The following is a 19315-nucleotide window of genomic DNA, read 5'->3' on the forward strand; positions in this document are numbered from 1 at the left end:
CAGTAACAGCCGCATCAGCAAGTTACCCCCATGCTTGTTTTCCCAGACCTTAAAATTCAATGTCCTTGGTTGCTGTCTGAAACTGATTCCCATTTTCCTCTTTTCCCCCTGCAGTTAAAGCAGAGAGCAATAATGGAGGTGCATCAACCCAATTATCAATTTCACTGGCTAAAGGGATCATCATACTAGAAGGGAGGAGTCAATCACCCAGAACAATAATGGAAGCTGACATCATGGTAAATACTCTCCACACACTATGAGTCTTGCAGACTCACTCCTAAATATTCAGAAAAATCCTAGCAGCTAGACTAAATACTACCGGAACTTGTGTAAATTCCTTCCTGGGTCCCCACTATAGAGGAGGGCACTGGGTGTGGTTCGTGGGTGAAGTGTCACTTCTTAGGCCCCTGGGATACAATCATCTGAACACCCTCCCAAATACTGTTCCAAATAAACCTTTACTGAACAAAACTTTCCACAGAAATCTATTGACAATGTCCATTTACGGGGTAGCCCTCATTCACAGCTCTATAATTCAGGCAGGCAGGAAGCAGGAAACCCCCTACAGCAAGAGCTTACAGCAAGAGCTTTCTTGCCATTCTTGGGAAACTCTCACGCCTATTCGTCCTCAACCTATAGACTCGCAGAAATTCAGTAGGAATGAAAAACTTCCACTTGGGTTTCCCCTCCCTTGGGTCTGCAGGTGCTCTCCGCACACACTCCCTCCCTGGCCTTTGGAGTGGAAATTCTAGGGGGGTCTCTCTGTACAGAGCCTTGAAAGCACATTCCATCAGGGCACCCTGTGAAAGTGGTGCTCCATTAAATGGAACATGCCATACTCTTGACCACCAAACATGTTTGTTTTTACAGTGAGGAATCTATAGCAGGTTAAGTGACTGGATCACTAAGGGATTAAAAAAAGAACAAAAAGCAGGCAGCAATTCATAAAACTGTTCCACGCTGGCTACAGCAGCTCGCTTCCAATGCGGGAACGCAGCGGTTTTCAGGACAGCCTTCTGGTTCCGAACCGAGACTTCCGCTTGCGTACGATTCCTATGACTTGTAGCCCTCCGCTCCAACATGAAGAATTTTAAAGGAGGAGAGAAGGAGCTGCGGTATTTCCCTTGGTACGCACGTGGAACCTGCTGCGCGTGCGCGTGCCCCTGCCCCTGCCCCTGCCTGCCGCATGCCTTAGCAGAGACGTTGACTCGCTACCCTCCCCCTCCTCTTCCCTTTCCTTTCTGGGACTAACCTTGCTTTCGAGATCACTTTTCTTCCGCGTTTTCTCCGCCTCCTCCTAATGACGCAGCCACGCCCACAGACCAATGATATGTAGGGGCGGGCCAGCAGTCAGAGGGGCTGGGTGAGACACAGCCAATGGTGTTTCATTTAGCCCTTCTGACTGCTGGCCCGCCCCACATATCATTGGTCGATGGGCGTGGCTACGTCACCAGGAGGAAGTGGAGGCTGCTGGCTTTCACCCTGGTAGGCACCGCGTGTCGGAGGGCTGTTGCCTGCGGCCATGGACTCCCCTACCTTGGCGGAGCTCGCCGGCTGCCTGTACGAGGTGCAGGCCCTGAAGTTCGGCTCCTTCGTGCTGAAGAGTGGCATCACATCTCCGGTTTATTTCGACCTGCGGGTGGTCGTGTCGCATCCATTGCTGATGAATCAGGTGAGGAGTGCGGACCTGAATGCGGCTGAGAATGGGGGCAGGGTAGAGAGCTGCGGAGGAGTAAAGGATCAAGAAATTGGTCACGTTCTATACGGAAGGCTGCCAGGGGCTGGCCGTGTCTATTCAATTTTGGCACATCCATATTTTGGGATATTGTAGTTTTACAAAATTGTTTTGATCTGATGAATGTGGTATAGCTCCCGAAAACTAATCAAGAAATATGTTAACATAAGTATCGGCTTACTTTTTTTTTTTTGTTTATGGATCTTTATTTCAGGCATTCAAGTGCATTAATAGCAATCGCACTACTTGTCCCAGTGTACTGATGATATTTGCTTGGTTAATAAAAAGTGCCACACGTAAAACTTGGATCTGATAGATAAATGTTTTGAACTTATGCATTGACTTTTATAAGTATTCTCTATATATTAATTGTCTGGTTACAGAATTCCAGTTCTTGACAGCTCTGTATCATATGTAAAAATGTATTTTTTTTGATTTGTGACACCTCCCACACTTGTGTCTTGCCATCTGAGGTAACTTTCCAAGAGTCAAATACATTTTTAGGGCATACACAATATCTGTGTATGTTGAATATTTAATGAAATTTCCTTGTTTTTCTGTTGTCCCTAAGTGCATATTTAAGTTCAGCACATTATCCTGGTGTCTACACTGGTGAACATCATTATATATATAAATCAACTCCAGGGCATTAACACTGGACTTGATTTTTACATAGAATGCTTTCAGCGAAGTGCCCAGTCTGAGAGAATTAATATACAGTACCACTTGCCCAACCACCTCAGTTGCATAGAACCCAAAGCCATTCATGGCCTCAAAAACAGTCCAGACATAGTTATCAAGGAAGCTTGCAAAGGAGGAGCCATGGTTGTCATTGACAGAGTGGACTACACAATGAAAAGCAAAGAAACACAACATTTCTGGGTTCAAAAAAGGTTTGGATAAGTTCTTGGAGGAGAAGTCTATTAACTGCTGTTAATCAAGTTGACTTAGGGAATAGTCACTGCTATTAATTGCATCAGTAGCATGGGATCTTCTTAGTGTTTGGGTAATTGCCAGGTTCTTGTGGCCTGGTTTAGCCTCTGTTGGAAACAGGATGCTGGGCTTGATGGACTCTTGGTCTGACTCAGCATAGCAATTTCTTATGTTCTTATGACCAAAGGGAACTATGTAATCTCCTGAAAGGATTCCCCACTGGAATATGCCAAAAGATTTACCTAGACACATCCCAGGAGCCTCAACCAGGCTGTATGCAAAATACACAAACCAGGGAACCCTGGATGCTCCTGGATTGTTTCTACGTATAAATTTAGAACTGTTGATTTTATGATGAATTCTTCAAGTAGATATTCAAACAACCATCATATTCTACCATCAAAATTTACCGAGGCCTGTTTAATTAACAGACGGTGAGACCTCATATGTACTACGGCAGGCTATTGAATATGTCCCCCTCAATGCCAGTAGTTTAATCGTGCGGTGATAAACTCAATATTGCACCGTCTAAACATTTATAATCATTGGTCTCACTGTCTATTTATAGTACTGACACTTTGTGTCCGTTACAAGTAGTAAGTAGGATAAACACTTATCTTAGCAGGTTGTGCAGTAGGGATGTATCACTGGCGTATTAGCCCGACACGGCTCATGTTTCTGGAGAACCTTCTTCAGGGGCTGCAGTGTGCCAGTACTGTGAATATAATAAAGCAAAATTAATGCATCCTGTATTAAAACAAACTGATTCATGAACTGGTGGCAACTCTAACCTACTATTCCCAAGACTGCCGGCTTGTTCTGCTACTCGGCTGCGGCAAAAGTCAGGCAGCAGGATCCGCCATTTTGGAATGCTAGTTATATACCCAACGTTGCAGGCAAAAACAATTAATGATGACGTCAAATCAATTGAATTAAACAGATACTGTGATTGGTAATAGATTAAATAAGTGATGACCATTCTACAGAGTCATTGAGACCTGAAGGTGTTTGGGATTCTAAAGTAAAAATCCACCACTGTTCCCGGATGTTAAGCAATTGTTTAAAATCTCCTCCGCGCAGGCTAGGTGTGATTTGTTCAAGGACGGTCCACCGTAATTGATCAAAAGTGTGGCCAAATTTAATACAATGGTCGACCATGGGTGCCTCTAAATTTGCTGTTTTTAAACGGCTACGATGTTCAAAGAGGCGTGTTTTAATTTTCCTGCTGGTGCGTCCTACATAGGTTAATAGGCAGGGACATTGGATGAGATATATCACAAAGGTAGAGTTACAGGTGGTCTCCGATCTTTTGTAGTAAGTGTAACCTGTACGGGGGTGTTGCCATGAGGGTCCTTCCATAGTGATAGCACACATTTCACAATTGCCACAACTTGAATGGTTGCCATGCTGTCTTGCTGGGTTCTGCAGGGTGACAGCTGTATGAACAACAATATCTTTTATATTCTTGCTTCGTTGATATGCGAAAAGTGGGTGTTCAGAGAAAATATGATGCAATTGGAGGACATGCCAGTGTCTTTTTATGCTTTGCATGATCAGGTACGATTTGTCCGTGTGTGTAAGCACACAAATATCTGTCGAAACAGGATCCCGTGTTTTATATTGCAGGAGGGCTGTCCGTGGTGAATGCCATGCTCTTTTAAAAGCTTTATATACTGCATAATAGGGATATCCTCTTGAAAAAAATCTGTCCGCCAGTATACTCGCCTGGAATTTAAAGTCTTTGTCCGACGAGCATAAGCGTCTGAGTCTAAAAAATTGGCTGACTGGCAAGCCTTGTTTGAATGCTCTCGGGTGAAAGCTATGGTATCTGAGTAAATTATTCCTTTCAGTTTCTTTGCGATGGATAGATGTGTGTAAATGTTGGTTATGAATAGTGATAGAGATATCTAGGAATGATAACTGTGTGTTGCTGAAATGTGTGGTGAATTTAAGGTCCGTATCTACAGTATTTATCCAGGTGGTGAATTCTTGAAGGGACATGATGTCTTGTGTCCAGAAAATGAGAAGATCATCTATATAGCGGATCCAGAGAGACACAGCATTGAACCAATGTGAGCTATAGATGTGAAGTCTTTCAAATCTGTCCATGACTAGGTTAGCAATAGAGGGGGCTGCGGAAGACCCCATAGCTATGCCATGGATTTGAAGGTAAAACTGGGTGTTAAAAGAAAAATAGTTGTTTTGAATGACAAGTTTGGCTATTTCATGTATGAACCAGAATGGAATTCTGGAACCTTCCATATTGTGTTTAAGAGTTTCCTCAATTGTCAGAAGAGCTGTGGAATGAGACACGTTAGTATATAAGGAGACGATTGTTTCTAGCATCAGCACACTCTCAGGAGGAGTGTCTTGACTCTATCCTCCGACTCTACACCACCAGCACTCCTAGCTATGACAACCACTGATTTTCTAAGAAGCTCCACTCTACTGGTCACCTGCCAGACAACACCATTCTGGCAGCCATGGATGTTGAAGTGCTTTACAGCTATAACCCCACAAAGATGGACTACAAGCCATGAGGAATATCATCCCAGATGACACTACGGCCGACCTGGCCAGCAAACTCTGCTACTTTTGTCCTCCCATGCAACTTCTTCAGATTTGGAGAGAACTTGAATCTGCAAGTCAACGGCAATGCCATGGGTACCTGCATTGTTCCACAATATGCCAACGTTTTCATGGCTGACTTAGAACAGCGCTTCCTCAACTCCTACACCTAGCAGCCCGCTCCTCTCCCTAAGATACATTGATGACATCTTCATCATCTGGACCCACAGAGCTTGAAGCCCTTATCGGATTCCACTGAAAATTTAACAACCCCTATCATTAACATGAGCCTAGAAGAGTCCACTTTCTGGATACCACTGCCTAATTACATGAGGGACACATAAGAATCACATTATAGTGGAAACCCACTGACTGTGTCATTCTTACCTACATGCCTCCAATTTCCACTCCTCTCCCCCATCAACCAAGCCCCATGATACAATCACTTCAGAGGGGGACTCCCATGGACACTTTTGGGATTACAGCACTCACCCAATGAGGTAAGAAAACAGATCGGGTGAGCCTGACAAATACTTAGGAACATTCTGCTACAGGATCATCCCAAAAAAGAAAATAACAGAGCACCTCCTGGTTGCCACCTATACTTCCCAGTTGAAACCACTGAAGCATATCAAGGATCTACAACCCATCCTGGACAATGATATCACCCTCTTGCAGGCCTTGGGTGGCAGTCCTAACCTGGTTTATTGACTGCCCCCAACCTCAAAACAGACACTCACCAGCAACCACAAATTGTATAAATCCAGACCCTGCCAGAAACCCAGATGCCAACTCTGTCTCCATATTAACCTAGGCAACACATCACAGGATTCAACAATATCAACCACATCCGAAGCTCATGCACCTACTCTTCTTCCAATGTAATATGTGCCATCACCTGCCAGCGGTGACCCTCTGCTGTTGATATAGGGCAAATGGGTAAATTGCTAAGAAAAAGAATGAATGGACAGGAAATTGATGATGTTAGAAACAGCAACATTCGGGGAGCCCGGAAGAGAGAGCGTGACGGGGTACCAACTCCTACCTATATTGGAATAAAATCTCCACGGAACAACCAGGACTTGCTGGTGGACTCTGCAGCAAAAAGACCTGACCCTCCCCCCTCCCGGTAGCGAGAGGGCGGAGTTGGACGTCGCAGGAGGAGCATGTCTGCATATAAAATCACAGCCAGATGGCGCACAGCCGCCATCGGTGCACGCTGCCTAAACCGCGCGCTCCGTAAGGGGCGCGCGGCTTAGACCGGCGAAGGCGCCTCCCCTCCTTGAAGTGGAAGGGGTTGTAAAGCCTGCCAAACGCTCTAACTCCATATCTGAAGGTTACTAGCAGGAACTGTGAGTAGAAGTTTCAACTTATGTTTTTGAGATATTATCTTGAAGTATTTATGTAAATATGCCGCATACTAAGCGGAAGGGGAAGGTGCGATTGGAAGCCTCGACACCAGCGATTCCTTCCCCAGTGCAAACAATTTTGACTAACTTTTACTCACCTGTAGATTCAATAACTCCGGAGTATCCCGCTATAGAGGTAGTGAGAGAGCAAACTCCACCTCTATTGGGAGAAGTGAGCTTGAGTCCCGGGGCACCAACTATTCCTCCACCCCCGAGTAGTAATATACCTATTGAGGTCTCTGGCTCAGCTGATATACGGACATCGTTGACACAGCTGAGCTTGATCGAGGCGGACCCTAAAGGTGTAATGCAGCAGAATCAAGATCAGGAAAGGGAAGTTGGAACCCTATCCTTTAAGGAGGTGAGAGGAGCTGGAGAGATCCTAGAAAGCTCTAGGATCTGTATATCATCAATTGGCTCTGTATTAAGCCCCCCATTGAGAAACAATATGGACCAGGTACAAGTTAAAGAGTTTTCTCTACCGCCCTTGGCCCTACCTAGCAATCCTAAAACAGTGACAGTGGAAACGCTCTGGCATGCAATGAACACTTTGCAAAATAATATTCTGAAATTAAGTAATAGCATTAAAGAGATGCAAAATGTATTGATAAATTTAAACCCCATGGTAGTAAACTGTGGGACGGTGTTAAATAAAGTACAAGAGGATATATCCTCACTAGAAAAAGTGCAATCATCTATTATTAAAGGTGAAATAGCCTTAAGTAAAAAAGTTGAAGTCTTGGAAAACCAGGTCAGATATGTAAATCTAAGATTTGTTAATTTTCCTAAATGTAGAATGGTATCTCCCAAGGAACAACTAAAAAATTATTTTTTGGAAAATTTGTTATGGCAGCCAGATCAATTACCACAAATAACTAATGTGTACTTTATTAATGAAAAGAGAATTAGTTCTTCGGAGCAGGTGGATAAATCCTTAAATATAACAGAGTTAATTGAATCATCGTACTCTTCTCAGGTAGAGATGAGAGCAACCCTTTTGGTTAAGTTTGAAAACTCTATAGATAGGGATAAGGTTTTGAAAGCCTTTATGTTGAAGAGATCCTCCCTCTACCTGGGACAGAAAATTTGGATATATCCAGATGTTTCAAAGGAGACACAAGAAAAAAGAAAAAAAATTATTGCCTTGGCTAAAAAAGCTAAGACACATGGGATACAGATAATGATAAGATTCCCATGTAAGTGTGTCATGCGGGTGGAAGGAGCTAGATATGTGTATTATGATCCACTTAGTTTAGAAAAGTTCCTGGAGGAGCGAAGGAAGCAAAGGAAGACCGAAATTTAACTACCAGTTGGTTAATAATGTAATATCTACAATTCCTGCTATTTTTGAGTATTTAGTTTAAATATTTGATTTGCTCAATGCTCCCCATTTTGTTTGGTAATTGGTTATAAGATATGCTATTATGTTGTGAATTTAAAAATTATTTTGGATTAATATTGGGATATCTTGTATACCTAAAAAATATTCAAAGGATTTTTGAATAATGTAAATTTGAATGATACTTATTGTAAGTTGAAAATTCATAAATAAAGAATTAAAAAAAACAAACCAGCAACATTCCGAAACCAATAGGAGAACATTTCAGCTTTCCAGGACATTGTCTGACCTTAAGGTTGCCATACTCCTACAGAGGAACTTCAGGGGGACACTCCAGCGAGAAACTGCTGAATTGGAACTCCTCAAAAAAACTTAACATGAACAGAGATAATGCTTATTGGCACACTGCTGCAATCTATGAACTTAATTGTTCTCAGATCATTCTGTCTTTTCTCACTTACCTCAGTTGTTAATAGGCTGAGGGGTAAATCTTATTAACACTCCCTTTACATACCCTGCTCTGCCTTTTCCTTCATGCATATTTTTCCACCTCCAGTACCACGCTTTGTGCATCTGATGAAGTGGACTCTGTCCTCCAAAAGCTCATGCCCGATAAATTGGTTAGTCTCTCGGGTGCCACCTGCATCTGTCTTCGGGACTTGTAATAATTTTCCTGAAGTCCAGTTTTTTAGAACTGTTCCAGCATACGTTCTTTCAAATCATTTTGTCTGGTGGCTGACATGTAATCTATCACCTAAAAGGTGTTTATATGTGCCAGACCGTCTGTAGGTTAGATTAGTGGAGCTGATTTTTGCTGGTTACTAAAGCCGTGTGTACAGTAACACTATGAGGATACCCTCTAATGTGACGGTGGTAAGGCTGGAGGGATTGGGCAACCCTTTCTGCTTGCATTGTTTGCATCTTGTACATTTTTTGTTTTCTCATCTTTTTTTGTATAGCAGTGTTTGGTGCTTTTAAACAATGAAATACAGTAATGGACATTTGTTTTTGGTTTTTTTTTTTAATTTAAGATTGCAGATCTCTTGTTTCAAACTGCAAAGGCTGCTGCAGTCACCTATGACTGTGTATGTGGGGTTCCTTACACTGCCTTGCCTTTGGCTACCATCATATGCTCAACTCATCAGAAACCAATGCTCATTAGAAGAAAGGAAGCCAAAGATTACGGTAACCTTTTACTGTTCTTTTTTTTAATTTGATTTTTTTTTCCTCTGAAGTGGTTTATACAAAGTTTGTAAAGTTAGTTTCACAAGGGTTTCTGAATATAGCGATAGAACATTATCATTCCTTATGCTGTATGAGCAGAGGACAGTATTTGAAGAAATAAGGAATAAAAACTTTTTAAAGTGTTTTCCTAGAGATGTGTCACTAAGGGGCCTGATTGCTGTTTGTTTTATCCCTTAGAGACAGAATAGGAAACGAGCCTTAGTGAATCGGACTCTAATGGTAATAAAATATACAACGTGGGCTCAGTGGCTGTGCTCCTCGTCGGGCCAACCTTATGAGGTTGCCATGGAAAGCCTTTTGCCATGATGATGATGATAATACAGAATCTGGAAATTGACTCATTATTGTGATAGAATAGAAAGTGTTTTGCATGGTGCGCGTGGAAATTGTTCATCCTTTTAGTGGCGCACGAGGAGATGTACCCCGGCAAAGTAACTTTTTCTCTTACTGTGATACCGCTTGCCCCCGTGGGCATGATGCGGGTGTTAGTTCATCATCCTATGCCAGCAGGGGAATAGATAGCTTGAAGCCATAGCTCTGGGTCTGTACAGGGCTATGTCGGAGCAGCTCTCTAATGGGGAACCTCCTAGGTAAGAGCAGTTAACTGCAGGAGAGGCAGGGCTGGGTGCGGTCCCATTTGAGCCAGAACTAGTACCTGTTGGGTCATTGTAATACCAAAGTCCTGATCTACTTAAGAGCACAAGTCGTGCGATGCGGGTCCTATCTAAATTACTTCAGCAGTTCAGGGGATTAGTTGTTGAAGGTTTTTGTCCAATTTTATGTCTCTAGGGAAAAATGCTTTAGTAGAAGGGCTGGAAATGCAGCAGTGACGGGAGGTCCTGCCAGGTTCTTGTGGCCTGGTTTGGCCTCTGTTGGAAACAGGATGCTGGGCTTGATGGACCCTCGGTCTGACCCAGCATGGCACCTTCTTATGTTCTTATGTCTTGGGATGCTGCATCTGGAGCTTAGAAGCTGCCCGAAATTTAGGGTTAAGTTAGGTTTAAACTAAAAATGAGAGATCCAACAGACAAGTCAGGCAGGCAGGACACTGACATCTGAGGATCAGAGCTTTCTGACTGGGCAATATTTTCCCAGAAGTATTAGTTCAGGCCTTGTTAGTGGGTCAGGTTAGAGCTGAAATGTATTGGGTAGGCCCAAGAGCTTGGCTGAACAGTGCCGTGCAATGCTGACAATAGGCATAGAGAATCCTTCGTTAAAAAGTAGTGAAGGAAAGACAGAGAAGAAGTGGGTCTGTGGCATTTTACCTGAAAGTAATGGGGTTTACAGCACTTATCTGCTGTCATATTTCATCCTCTGCAGTAATTTTGTACAGATAATGCTTTGTAGAGGTAGGTTCCTTAGGGGCCCCTATTTCTGCTTTTCTTATCAGACCAATGACCAAAAGCAAGTGGAAACTCGGCTCTAGGATTCCAGATTACAGTCTGGATTCTGGGGTTTCTGCTTCCTGTTCTGTTAATGACTATTTAATCACAGACACATCACTTTGTCGGTCTGCCTCGAGTTACCTAAGAGTAACTAACTGGGTAACGATACTTGTGATGAGAGATCTGGAAAACAGACTTGGCTGCGGTTACAGAGCCCCTAACTCAGCACGGACCAAACTCTGTGGAATCCGGACAGTAATCCTTAATCTTAATCCCGAGTTCTGGTTCTGCTCGTCTCCCCAGTGCGGTCAAATTCTTTGTGTTTTTACATTTTGCTTTTGGTCATTGGTTGTTTTGATGGCATTAGTGGTGATTTTACAAGCTGACTGGTCTACAACCTGCCAGTATCAGCCAGGGCTGACAATTTACTGACCTACTGCAATGTGTTACTACGATGTTTATTGCAGAGTAGCTTGTCTTTGAGGTGAAAACAATTTGTTTTCAGGGCAGAACAACAGAACTTTTACTATATCTGTTTTAACTAATTATGGCTTGATGAATGTTTTTTTTATTTTTGCTGTACAGGTACTAAACGTCTTGTAGAAGGTGCAGTTAAGCCAGGAGAAACTTGTCTGATCATTGAAGATGTGGTCACCAGTGGATCAAGTATTTTGGAGACTGTCGATGTCCTCCTGAATGAGGGGATGAAGGTTTCTGATGCCATTGTGCTGGTGAACCGAGAGCAAGGCGGGGAGGCGAGATTGGCGGAACGTGGTATCCGCTTGCACTCAGTGTGTACGCTATCAAAGCTCTTGGAGGTCCTCCATCAGCAGAGGAAGATTGACATTGAGATGGTGGAGAAAGTGAGGAAGTTCATTCAGGAGACCAGCACTCTCACGCGCGCAGAGCAGAACGGTCCCATGCCAGCGAAGAAAAGGTGCAGCGAGATGAGCTTTGCAGCTCGCGCACAGCTTCCAGGCATCCACCTTCTGGCAGCCCAGCTCCTCAGAGTGATGGATAAAAAACAGACCAACCTGTGCCTCTCTGCGGACGTCACGGACCCCAAAGAGCTGCTGCAGCTGGCTGGCACTCTGGGGCCCAGCATCTGCATGTTGAAGACTCACGTAGACATCCTGAGCGACTTCACGCCGGATCTGGTGAAGGAGCTGCGGACGCTTGCGGATCGGCACGAGTTTCTGATTTTCGAAGATCGTAAGTTTGCGGATATCGGGAACACAGTGAAACACCAGTATGAAGGTAACGTTACCAGTTCTCTCATTTTGATCTTTTTCTTGTGCAGGATATCTCAGCCTGTGAGGAAGGGACTCAGATGGGCCAGGAAGGGCTTGTAAGAGTGTCAGAAGATGAAACTCCCCCGTTTAGAAACCTTTGAATGAGAGGCAGGGCACCTGGTTCCTTCTGACTTAAGGTGAATCTTAAAACCTGAGGTGGCTTTGCTTTTACATTTTACAGCAGAGAGCGCCAACAGAAATTCTAAAGACTTTGCAAGATAGCCTGCCCGACAGGCTTAAAAGAAAATGAACAAGGTACTTGGATGGATAGAGAACGGCTTTGCTTTTTTATAAGACCGCTGAATGTTTGAAGACGCATGCTCTCCATACTAGTAAGGCTCCTTCATGACGCCCGAGGACATGACCTTGGTGCAGCCTGTGAAAGGGACTTCAGTGGTCCTCATAGGTTTCACCTTATTTTTAGATAGGTCTTCTCTCCACGCAAACATTTGTTGGGGTGGTCGTCATTTTGGCTTAGCTCTTGGGTTTGTCCCAGAATGGGAGGCTGGAAGCCTTAGCTCTGCTGGGGCCTCTGCTTCATTTTCTTTCTCAGTATTTTTTATTTTTATTTTTTTAATCACAACAGATGTGACTTACTGGTTACCCTCACAAGGCCCTTAATCGCTTAATTCTATCTAGATTTCTGATCATAGGGACAGAATTTAGAAGGTAAACACCATCTTAGATCTGATTCTCCCTCTTGGGTGCAGATAACATTTTTGACTTGCTGTGGTGTGAACTTGATTGGTTTCTTGTGATTTTCATGTCGCATAACTGTCGCCACAGTGTACCTGCCCGACCTTGCAGTCAGATCAGTCCTCCATTTATGACATGCTTTTCCAGCCAGGAGGTTCAAGGCATATTACAGATAGTACATGAGATGAAATGAGGGTTTTATGTGCTGTGATGTCTTGTTTTCTCCAGAGAAAGCTCAACTTACCTTTGATCTGGCCTGCAGGTAGTGGTTGACCTTCACAGCAGTGTAGTTCAAACTGAGGCTTGGGATGCTTGCTCTGCTTGGAGTGAGACTTGAGCAGCATAATCTCCTTAGGGAGCTATAAGACTAGCATATTCTGCAGTGCCCTTGGTCAGAAAGCCAATACTAGTTGGATTATTTTGTACTATGAGAACTAGTCCTAAAGTTGCTAGAATTCTCTAGTCTTCACTGAGAATACAGAAAGACCAGATCTCTGTGCTAAGGCCCTGTTCCAGCTCCAGTGGATAGCCCTTTCCTGAAGCTCCCCAGACATTGCTAAGTATAATGGAAAGTGCTTAGTTAGTGTTTTCTATATGAATCCTTGTTGTTTTACCTGTTACTGTTCGCAAATTTATTTATTTTTTTCTCATTCATTGTTCCTGCTTTTTGTTAATAAACTCTTTAGTTTGTTAGCTCTGTCCTGAGACTGACTTATGATCCCAGTATTTTCTGTATTTGGTCTGTAGGTGTCTTTCTAGGAACTGTGTGACCTCTGGGTTGTGTGGAGTCTGTAAGTCCAGAAATCACTAGTGAATAGCTTGGAGGCAAGGTATTTGCCCAGAGGCAAATGGGAACCCAGCTGATGGGTGGGAGACTACTAGTGTGTCGGTCTGGTGCAGGCAGTGTTGAGCAGGACCCTCCTGAGTGGCCACAGGGTTCACCATGAGTGGATGTTAGAGATAGCACTGAGCAATTGTGTGAGATGCACGTTAACAGTAAAGTCTCATGGAATTAAAATAATTAAATAGTATTGCTGAAGAAAGGTGCATCACATACACTATGCATGGGTACACTATGCATGGGTAAGTCTTTAGTCATTATTGGGGCAGAGCATGTTGCAGATACTCATTGAAGTAATAACTCAGGGGCGGATTTTCATACTCCGCGAATAGGCCTACTTTTGTTTGCGCTCCAGGCGCAAACAAAAGTATGCTGGATTTTAGTAGATACGCGCGGAGCCGCGCGTATCTGCTAAAAACCTGGATCGGCGCGCGCAAGGCTATCGATTTTTGTATAGCCGGTGCGCGCCGAGCCGCGCAGCCTACCCCCGTTCCCTCCGAGGCCGCTCCGATTTCGGAGCGGCCTCGGAGGGAACTTCCTTTTGCCCTCCCCTCACCTTCCCCTACCTTACCTTTGTCGGGGGATTTACGCCTCCCAGAGGGAGGCGTAAATCCCCGCGCGCCAGCGGGCCTCTTGCGCGCTGGGCCGCGACCTGGGGGCGGGTACGGAGGGTGCGGCCACGCCCCTGGACCGCCCCGGGCCGTAGCCACGCCCCCGTACCCGCCCCCAAAACACTGCCGACACGCCCCCTAAACGCCGTGACGACCGGGACCGCCCCCGACACGCCCCCCTCGGAGAACCCCGGGACTTACGCGAGTCCCGGGGCTCTGTGCGCGCCGGTGAGCCTATGTAAAATAGGCTCACCGGTGCGCAGGGCCCTGCTTGCCTAAATCCGCCCGGTTTTGGGCGGATTTAGGCGAGCAGGGCTCTGAAAATCCGCCCCTCAGTGTTTATTGATTAGACTGCAGGTTAAACACAGGTCAATAGTCCCATGAAAGTACTGAGCTTTATTTCAAATTTCTTATAACACGCCTATCATAAGTAATAGCTGTTTTAGTAGGTTGTTTCAGTGGTTGGAGCTTAAAGCTGCTTCAAAGAGCCAGAGTTTTACCAGTTCTTGAAGGATGTAAGATCTGGGGCCAATCTGTCGTGAGATGGGAGGGAGTTCTATAGTGCTGGGGCTGAATCCGCAAAGGTTTTCTTTCCAGCGTTGGTGATTCCTCTCATTTTTGGGATGGCCCCTTCCAGTCATGCCTGGATTTGTGAACGCAGAGGGCAACCAGGCAAATAGGGAGTGAGAGATCCTGAGGTAGATTATGGTTAGGCCTTTGAGTGTTTTCTAGGTGAGGAATAAGAGTTTGAATTGGGTGTGTTAGAGTGTCAGGAGCCAGTATAGGGTTTTTAGAACAGTGATTATATCAGGGCTTCTCAAACTTTTATCCAAAGTGACCCCATTTTGGAACTTGATAATTCACATGACCCCAGAGGCATACCTGGGAACGTTTGATTTCCTGTCACCCTGAGATTGTCGGGGGAGGGAGGCGATAGCAGCAGGTGCGGAAGCTTTCTCTCTCACATGTTCATTCACTCACATACGTGCTCATTCTCACATACCCATTCATTTCTCTCCCTTGTCCACATACACATTCACTCACTCCCCTCCCTTTTACACACACTCACTCTCTTCTCTCCTTCCACACACATACATGCATTCACTCCTGTTTTCCACACGCACACACTTTTCTTCCTCTTCCATACATACATACATATATATGCACGCTCACTCCTCTCCCTTTTCTACATAGGCCCATAAATGAATGCACTCACACACACATACTCACTCACTCATTTACTTCTCTCCCTCTTCCACACACACACATGCACTCACATTCTCTCTTCTCACCTCGATTCTTATTAGCCACAGGAGCCTCCCCAGGCCCGCAGGACATGTGCTACACTTCCTCCTCCGGCTGCTCTGCCCTTGTTTTTATTTTCAGTGCATGGCCTGATGTTGTTGCTCCTGCGTCTGCAGTTTCTTGTTTCCCGTGGGGGAGGGCAACGCTCCTGCTCATCTCGCTTTTCACGTCATTTTTCCTGAGGCACAGGTGCTGACGCTCGTCCTTCCTTGAGCCCGCGCTGCTCCAGACCCTCTTTCTTACGGCCTTCTGCAGCAGGGCACTCGAAGTTATCGGGTGCTGACCCAGAATTCCGGAGAGTTCCCGAGTATGCCCAGAGGGTGACCAAACACAAATTGGCAGTGAATGCCGTTCCCCTCCATCAATCACTCCTTCTCACCCTTCCTGTACTCCATCTAATGCCCTCTCTTAACCTCCTCCCCTCTCTCAATCTCTGTATCTCTAATTCCCTGTCATCTGCTCCCTCTCACGCCATCTCCCATTCCCTCCTCTCTCTCTCTCTCTCTCTCTCTCTCTCTAACCTTCCAGCTTCATCTCCTCCCTCCAACTTTTTTCACATCTCCAATTCTTTTTCCATCCCTCAGTTGTTCTTCTTCTGTCATTCCTTCTCTCTCACTCTCCAGAAGTAATCCCTCCCCACCTTATCCAACACTAAAATACCCTCTTGCCTCTCATCCCTTTCTTCAAATAGCCCCTCTTCCAAACATCTCCCTGGCCAGAGTCCATGCTAAAAAGTTTCCTTTGGGCTCTGGGCAGATGATGACAGTGGGAAGGGAGAGCAGGCTGATGACGGGGACAACATCTTTTCTCTTGGTTGGGTTCAGTGGTTGGTGAGGGGAGGGCGGCAGTGAAAATCTCCACTGGCCATACACATAGCCCTCCCCTACTTTCATGGCTGCTGCCGTGTGCAGATCACATCAGACCCTGCGCGAGCCCTGATCCCTCCTTGCCCCCGGGCTTCCTGCAGCTGCAGAAATTCATGCAAGGGCTGTGCCACTGCACAGCCTATGAGCGTGCGCTTATTTACAGGCCCCCGTGCTGACTTCCACTACTAATGCTGCTGGCACCTAAAGAGTGACCCCAACTGAAGGATGTATGACCCATTTGGGGTCTCGACCCACCACTTGGGAAGCCCTGGATTATATGGTTCATTTGTCTTTGCTATCAGGCGGGCTGCAGTGTGTTTTTTTGTAGGAACCTCAGCTGCAATTTAGGGAGTTAGGGATTCCAGTGTAGAGGGAGCTAAATTACTCAGCAAGGGAGGTTTATTGAAACCTGGACAACAACTGCAAAGGCTCTGTGGTCCAAGAGTGTTTGAAGGTGGCAGAGCTGGTGGAGATGGAAAAAAGAATCCGTTTATGGACATTGCTTGGATCTGGGCTTTGGTGGTGAGTTGGGAGGCTCGGTACTTGTGAGCTGACGATTACGGTTGTTCTTTGAGGGTCATTTTTGGGAGCAGGTGGCTGGGTTCTCTTTTCCCAGTCTATAGCAGCTCTGTCTTTTTTTGGGGGTTGGAGTTTAGGCTTAGTTTGAATGTAACCAGTTGGCTATTTTTCCTTATGTTGAGGTTGTTAATGGTTGAGGTTTGGTTTGTGCTGAGAGGGATCAATAATTGTATGTCTTTTGTATGTAATTTGATCGTCTCCGAGCTTGTCCTTGTCTTTTCAAGTCTCGCTCAAACGCCATGGAAGGGAGAATGGCGTGGAGGGAGGGGGACGCAGCAGTTGGCCACTTTATATACTCATGCAGATTCATAAGGTGTATAGAGTGAGTCGGGATCCTGTTGGGATGAAAGGTGCTGTAAAAATGCAGACGACTTCTTACTAATAGAAACAGCTGCCCTGGTGATCTCCAACCTGAGCAACAAATGACCATGCGGCAGAAACCTTTCAGGGCTTCCATTGTGTAGCGAAGGATGAGGTTGTACAGACCAGGGCTGTGGGTCCTTCTGATGGCACGCTTCTTTTCTCCTGTCAGGTGGCGTATTCAGAATTGCTTCCTGGTCCGATATCGTGAATGCACACGTGGTGCCTGGCCCTGGGGTCCTGAAAGGGCTGAAGGAAGCTGGACTTCCTTTACAAAGAGGCTGCCTTCTCATAGCAGAGATGAGCTCCCACGGCTCGCTGGCCACTGGTGATTACACTAATGCTGCAGTAAGTAGACGCCTTCCTTTTGAGTCTTCGGCTTTTCTCTAAGCTGGACTGTGCCACTCAAGGATCACAGAGGTTGTGCTCTGCGGGTTGCCCCTTCTCACCTTGTTAAAATATAGTTTGTGGGAGGAACACACACAGACACACACACACACACACACACTTTTTATATCTGGATACAAAGCACCATACGAGATAATTTGGTAACCTAGTAGATGATGGCAGAAAAACACCAATGTGCCTGTCCAATCTGCCATGTTATTCCTATCCCTACTGCCAGGCATAGAAGCTTGACTGCTTACACTACCTCTCTCTTTATCCAAGAGAGGTAGTGCTGATACCATTCTGGGCGGATAAGCCTACAAATTTCCACACACAATCCCACACTTGTCCTTCCACACTCTGATACCTCATCAGAGCGTTTTTTAATCATCTTAACACTACCAGTACTAGCAAGACTATTGCCTGAACAACTGGCCTCCTAGCAGCCCTTCCAGACAGCACCCAGCCACCGCCGGCGCTGATCCAGTTGGTTTCTGGGAAGCTTAGCCTGCTGGTACCACCCTGGCTTGTGGTGTCACTGGGTTGTGTGTTCTTCATGATTTTACAATGTCTGCCAAGCTTACAGTTTGTCTCACGCACAAGGGGCTTAAGTGACACAAAGTCAGAGTGGTGGATGGGTGTTTGGAACTGAATTTGTGCTGTATTCACTATACTACATTACAGTTTTTTTTTCTTATTGGGGGGTGACTGGGTGTTTATATCAAAATAAAAAAAAAAACACTTCAGCTTTCCATGAATATATTTAATATGTAAAATACTTTGGATTTCTGTGTTTGGATTGACTTAGATCTTTAAAGGAAGTAGGTCGGGTGGTTTAGAAGAGAGAAATGACACGGGATTAATTAGGCTTTGTTTCGAGGGTAATGAGCAGAACTGAATAACCTTCTCTTTTTTTTTTTTGTGTGTGGGGTAATATTTAGGTAAAGATGGCAGAAGAAAATCGGGATTTTGTCTTTGGATTTATTTCGGCTTCCAGAGTGAGCAGCAGACCCGAGTTCCTTCACCTGACCCCCGGTGTTCAGATGCAAGCCGGAGGTGAGTGTGCGGGTGTCTGGGCCATCTGACAAGAATACCTTGGCTTTCACTGCAGTTAACTTAAGGCTTTTAACATTTGGTAAAACCAAGGAAAGTTCCCTCCGTAAGTAGGAATGTTTGGTGGGCCTGGTATATTGTCTCTTCTAGCAGGTTAAACTTTGTACATTTGGAGTATCTGGGGTCCGGGTCCAATGGGAGAACAGATGTGAAGGTTTTGATTTACTCAGAATGATTTTATTATTTTCTGGTCTTACTTCAGCAATGCGAGCTTCCAGATTACACATTTAGACCAGTCCAATCTAATCACTGCCTAACAACATGGATGTAACCACAGAGAGCCTCTCACCCTGTCCTAGTCTCCGGTGCTTGAAGTATCGTGACCGACCAGACATTGCGATCATATGTTTTACAATGTATTCTCTGATTTGGACATGGTTCTGTTTAAAGCAGAGCTTCCCAAACCTGTCCTAGTTGACAGGTGGTTGGGTTTCCAAGACAGCCACAGCGAAAACTTCATTGATCTGCAGGGACCCAATGGATGTAAATTGATCTCATGCATATTCATCGTGGATATCCTGAAAACCCAGCCAACTGTGCCTCACCAAATCAGGTGTGGGAAGTAAAGGATCCAGGAGCCCTCTGTGTAGAGAGAGAAACAGCAATAACTTTATAGATCCTGCTACACAGGACAAGTATCTGTGCACAGTT

The 19315-nt window shown here is 45.1% G+C and overlaps 1 protein-coding gene across 1 annotated transcript; it reads left to right on the forward strand.

Annotated features, from left to right (window-relative positions):
• Positions 1-1446: 1446 nt before the first annotated feature.
• Positions 1447-18651, forward strand: UMPS (uridine monophosphate synthetase). The gene is made up of 5 exons (XM_029605246.1): positions 1447-1672; positions 9016-9169; positions 11200-11871; positions 17337-17512; positions 18493-18651. The coding sequence occupies exons 1-5, from the start codon at positions 1523-1525 to the stop codon at positions 18634-18636; spliced, it is 1296 nt and encodes a 431-aa protein (XP_029461106.1). The 5' UTR covers positions 1447-1522; the 3' UTR covers positions 18637-18651.
• The last annotated feature ends 664 nt before the right edge of the window (positions 18652-19315 follow it).

This window comes from Rhinatrema bivittatum, chromosome 6 (genome assembly GCF_901001135.1).
Source record: "Rhinatrema bivittatum chromosome 6, aRhiBiv1.1, whole genome shotgun sequence".
In the NCBI taxonomy this organism is placed as follows: domain Eukaryota; kingdom Metazoa; phylum Chordata; class Amphibia; order Gymnophiona; family Rhinatrematidae; genus Rhinatrema; species Rhinatrema bivittatum.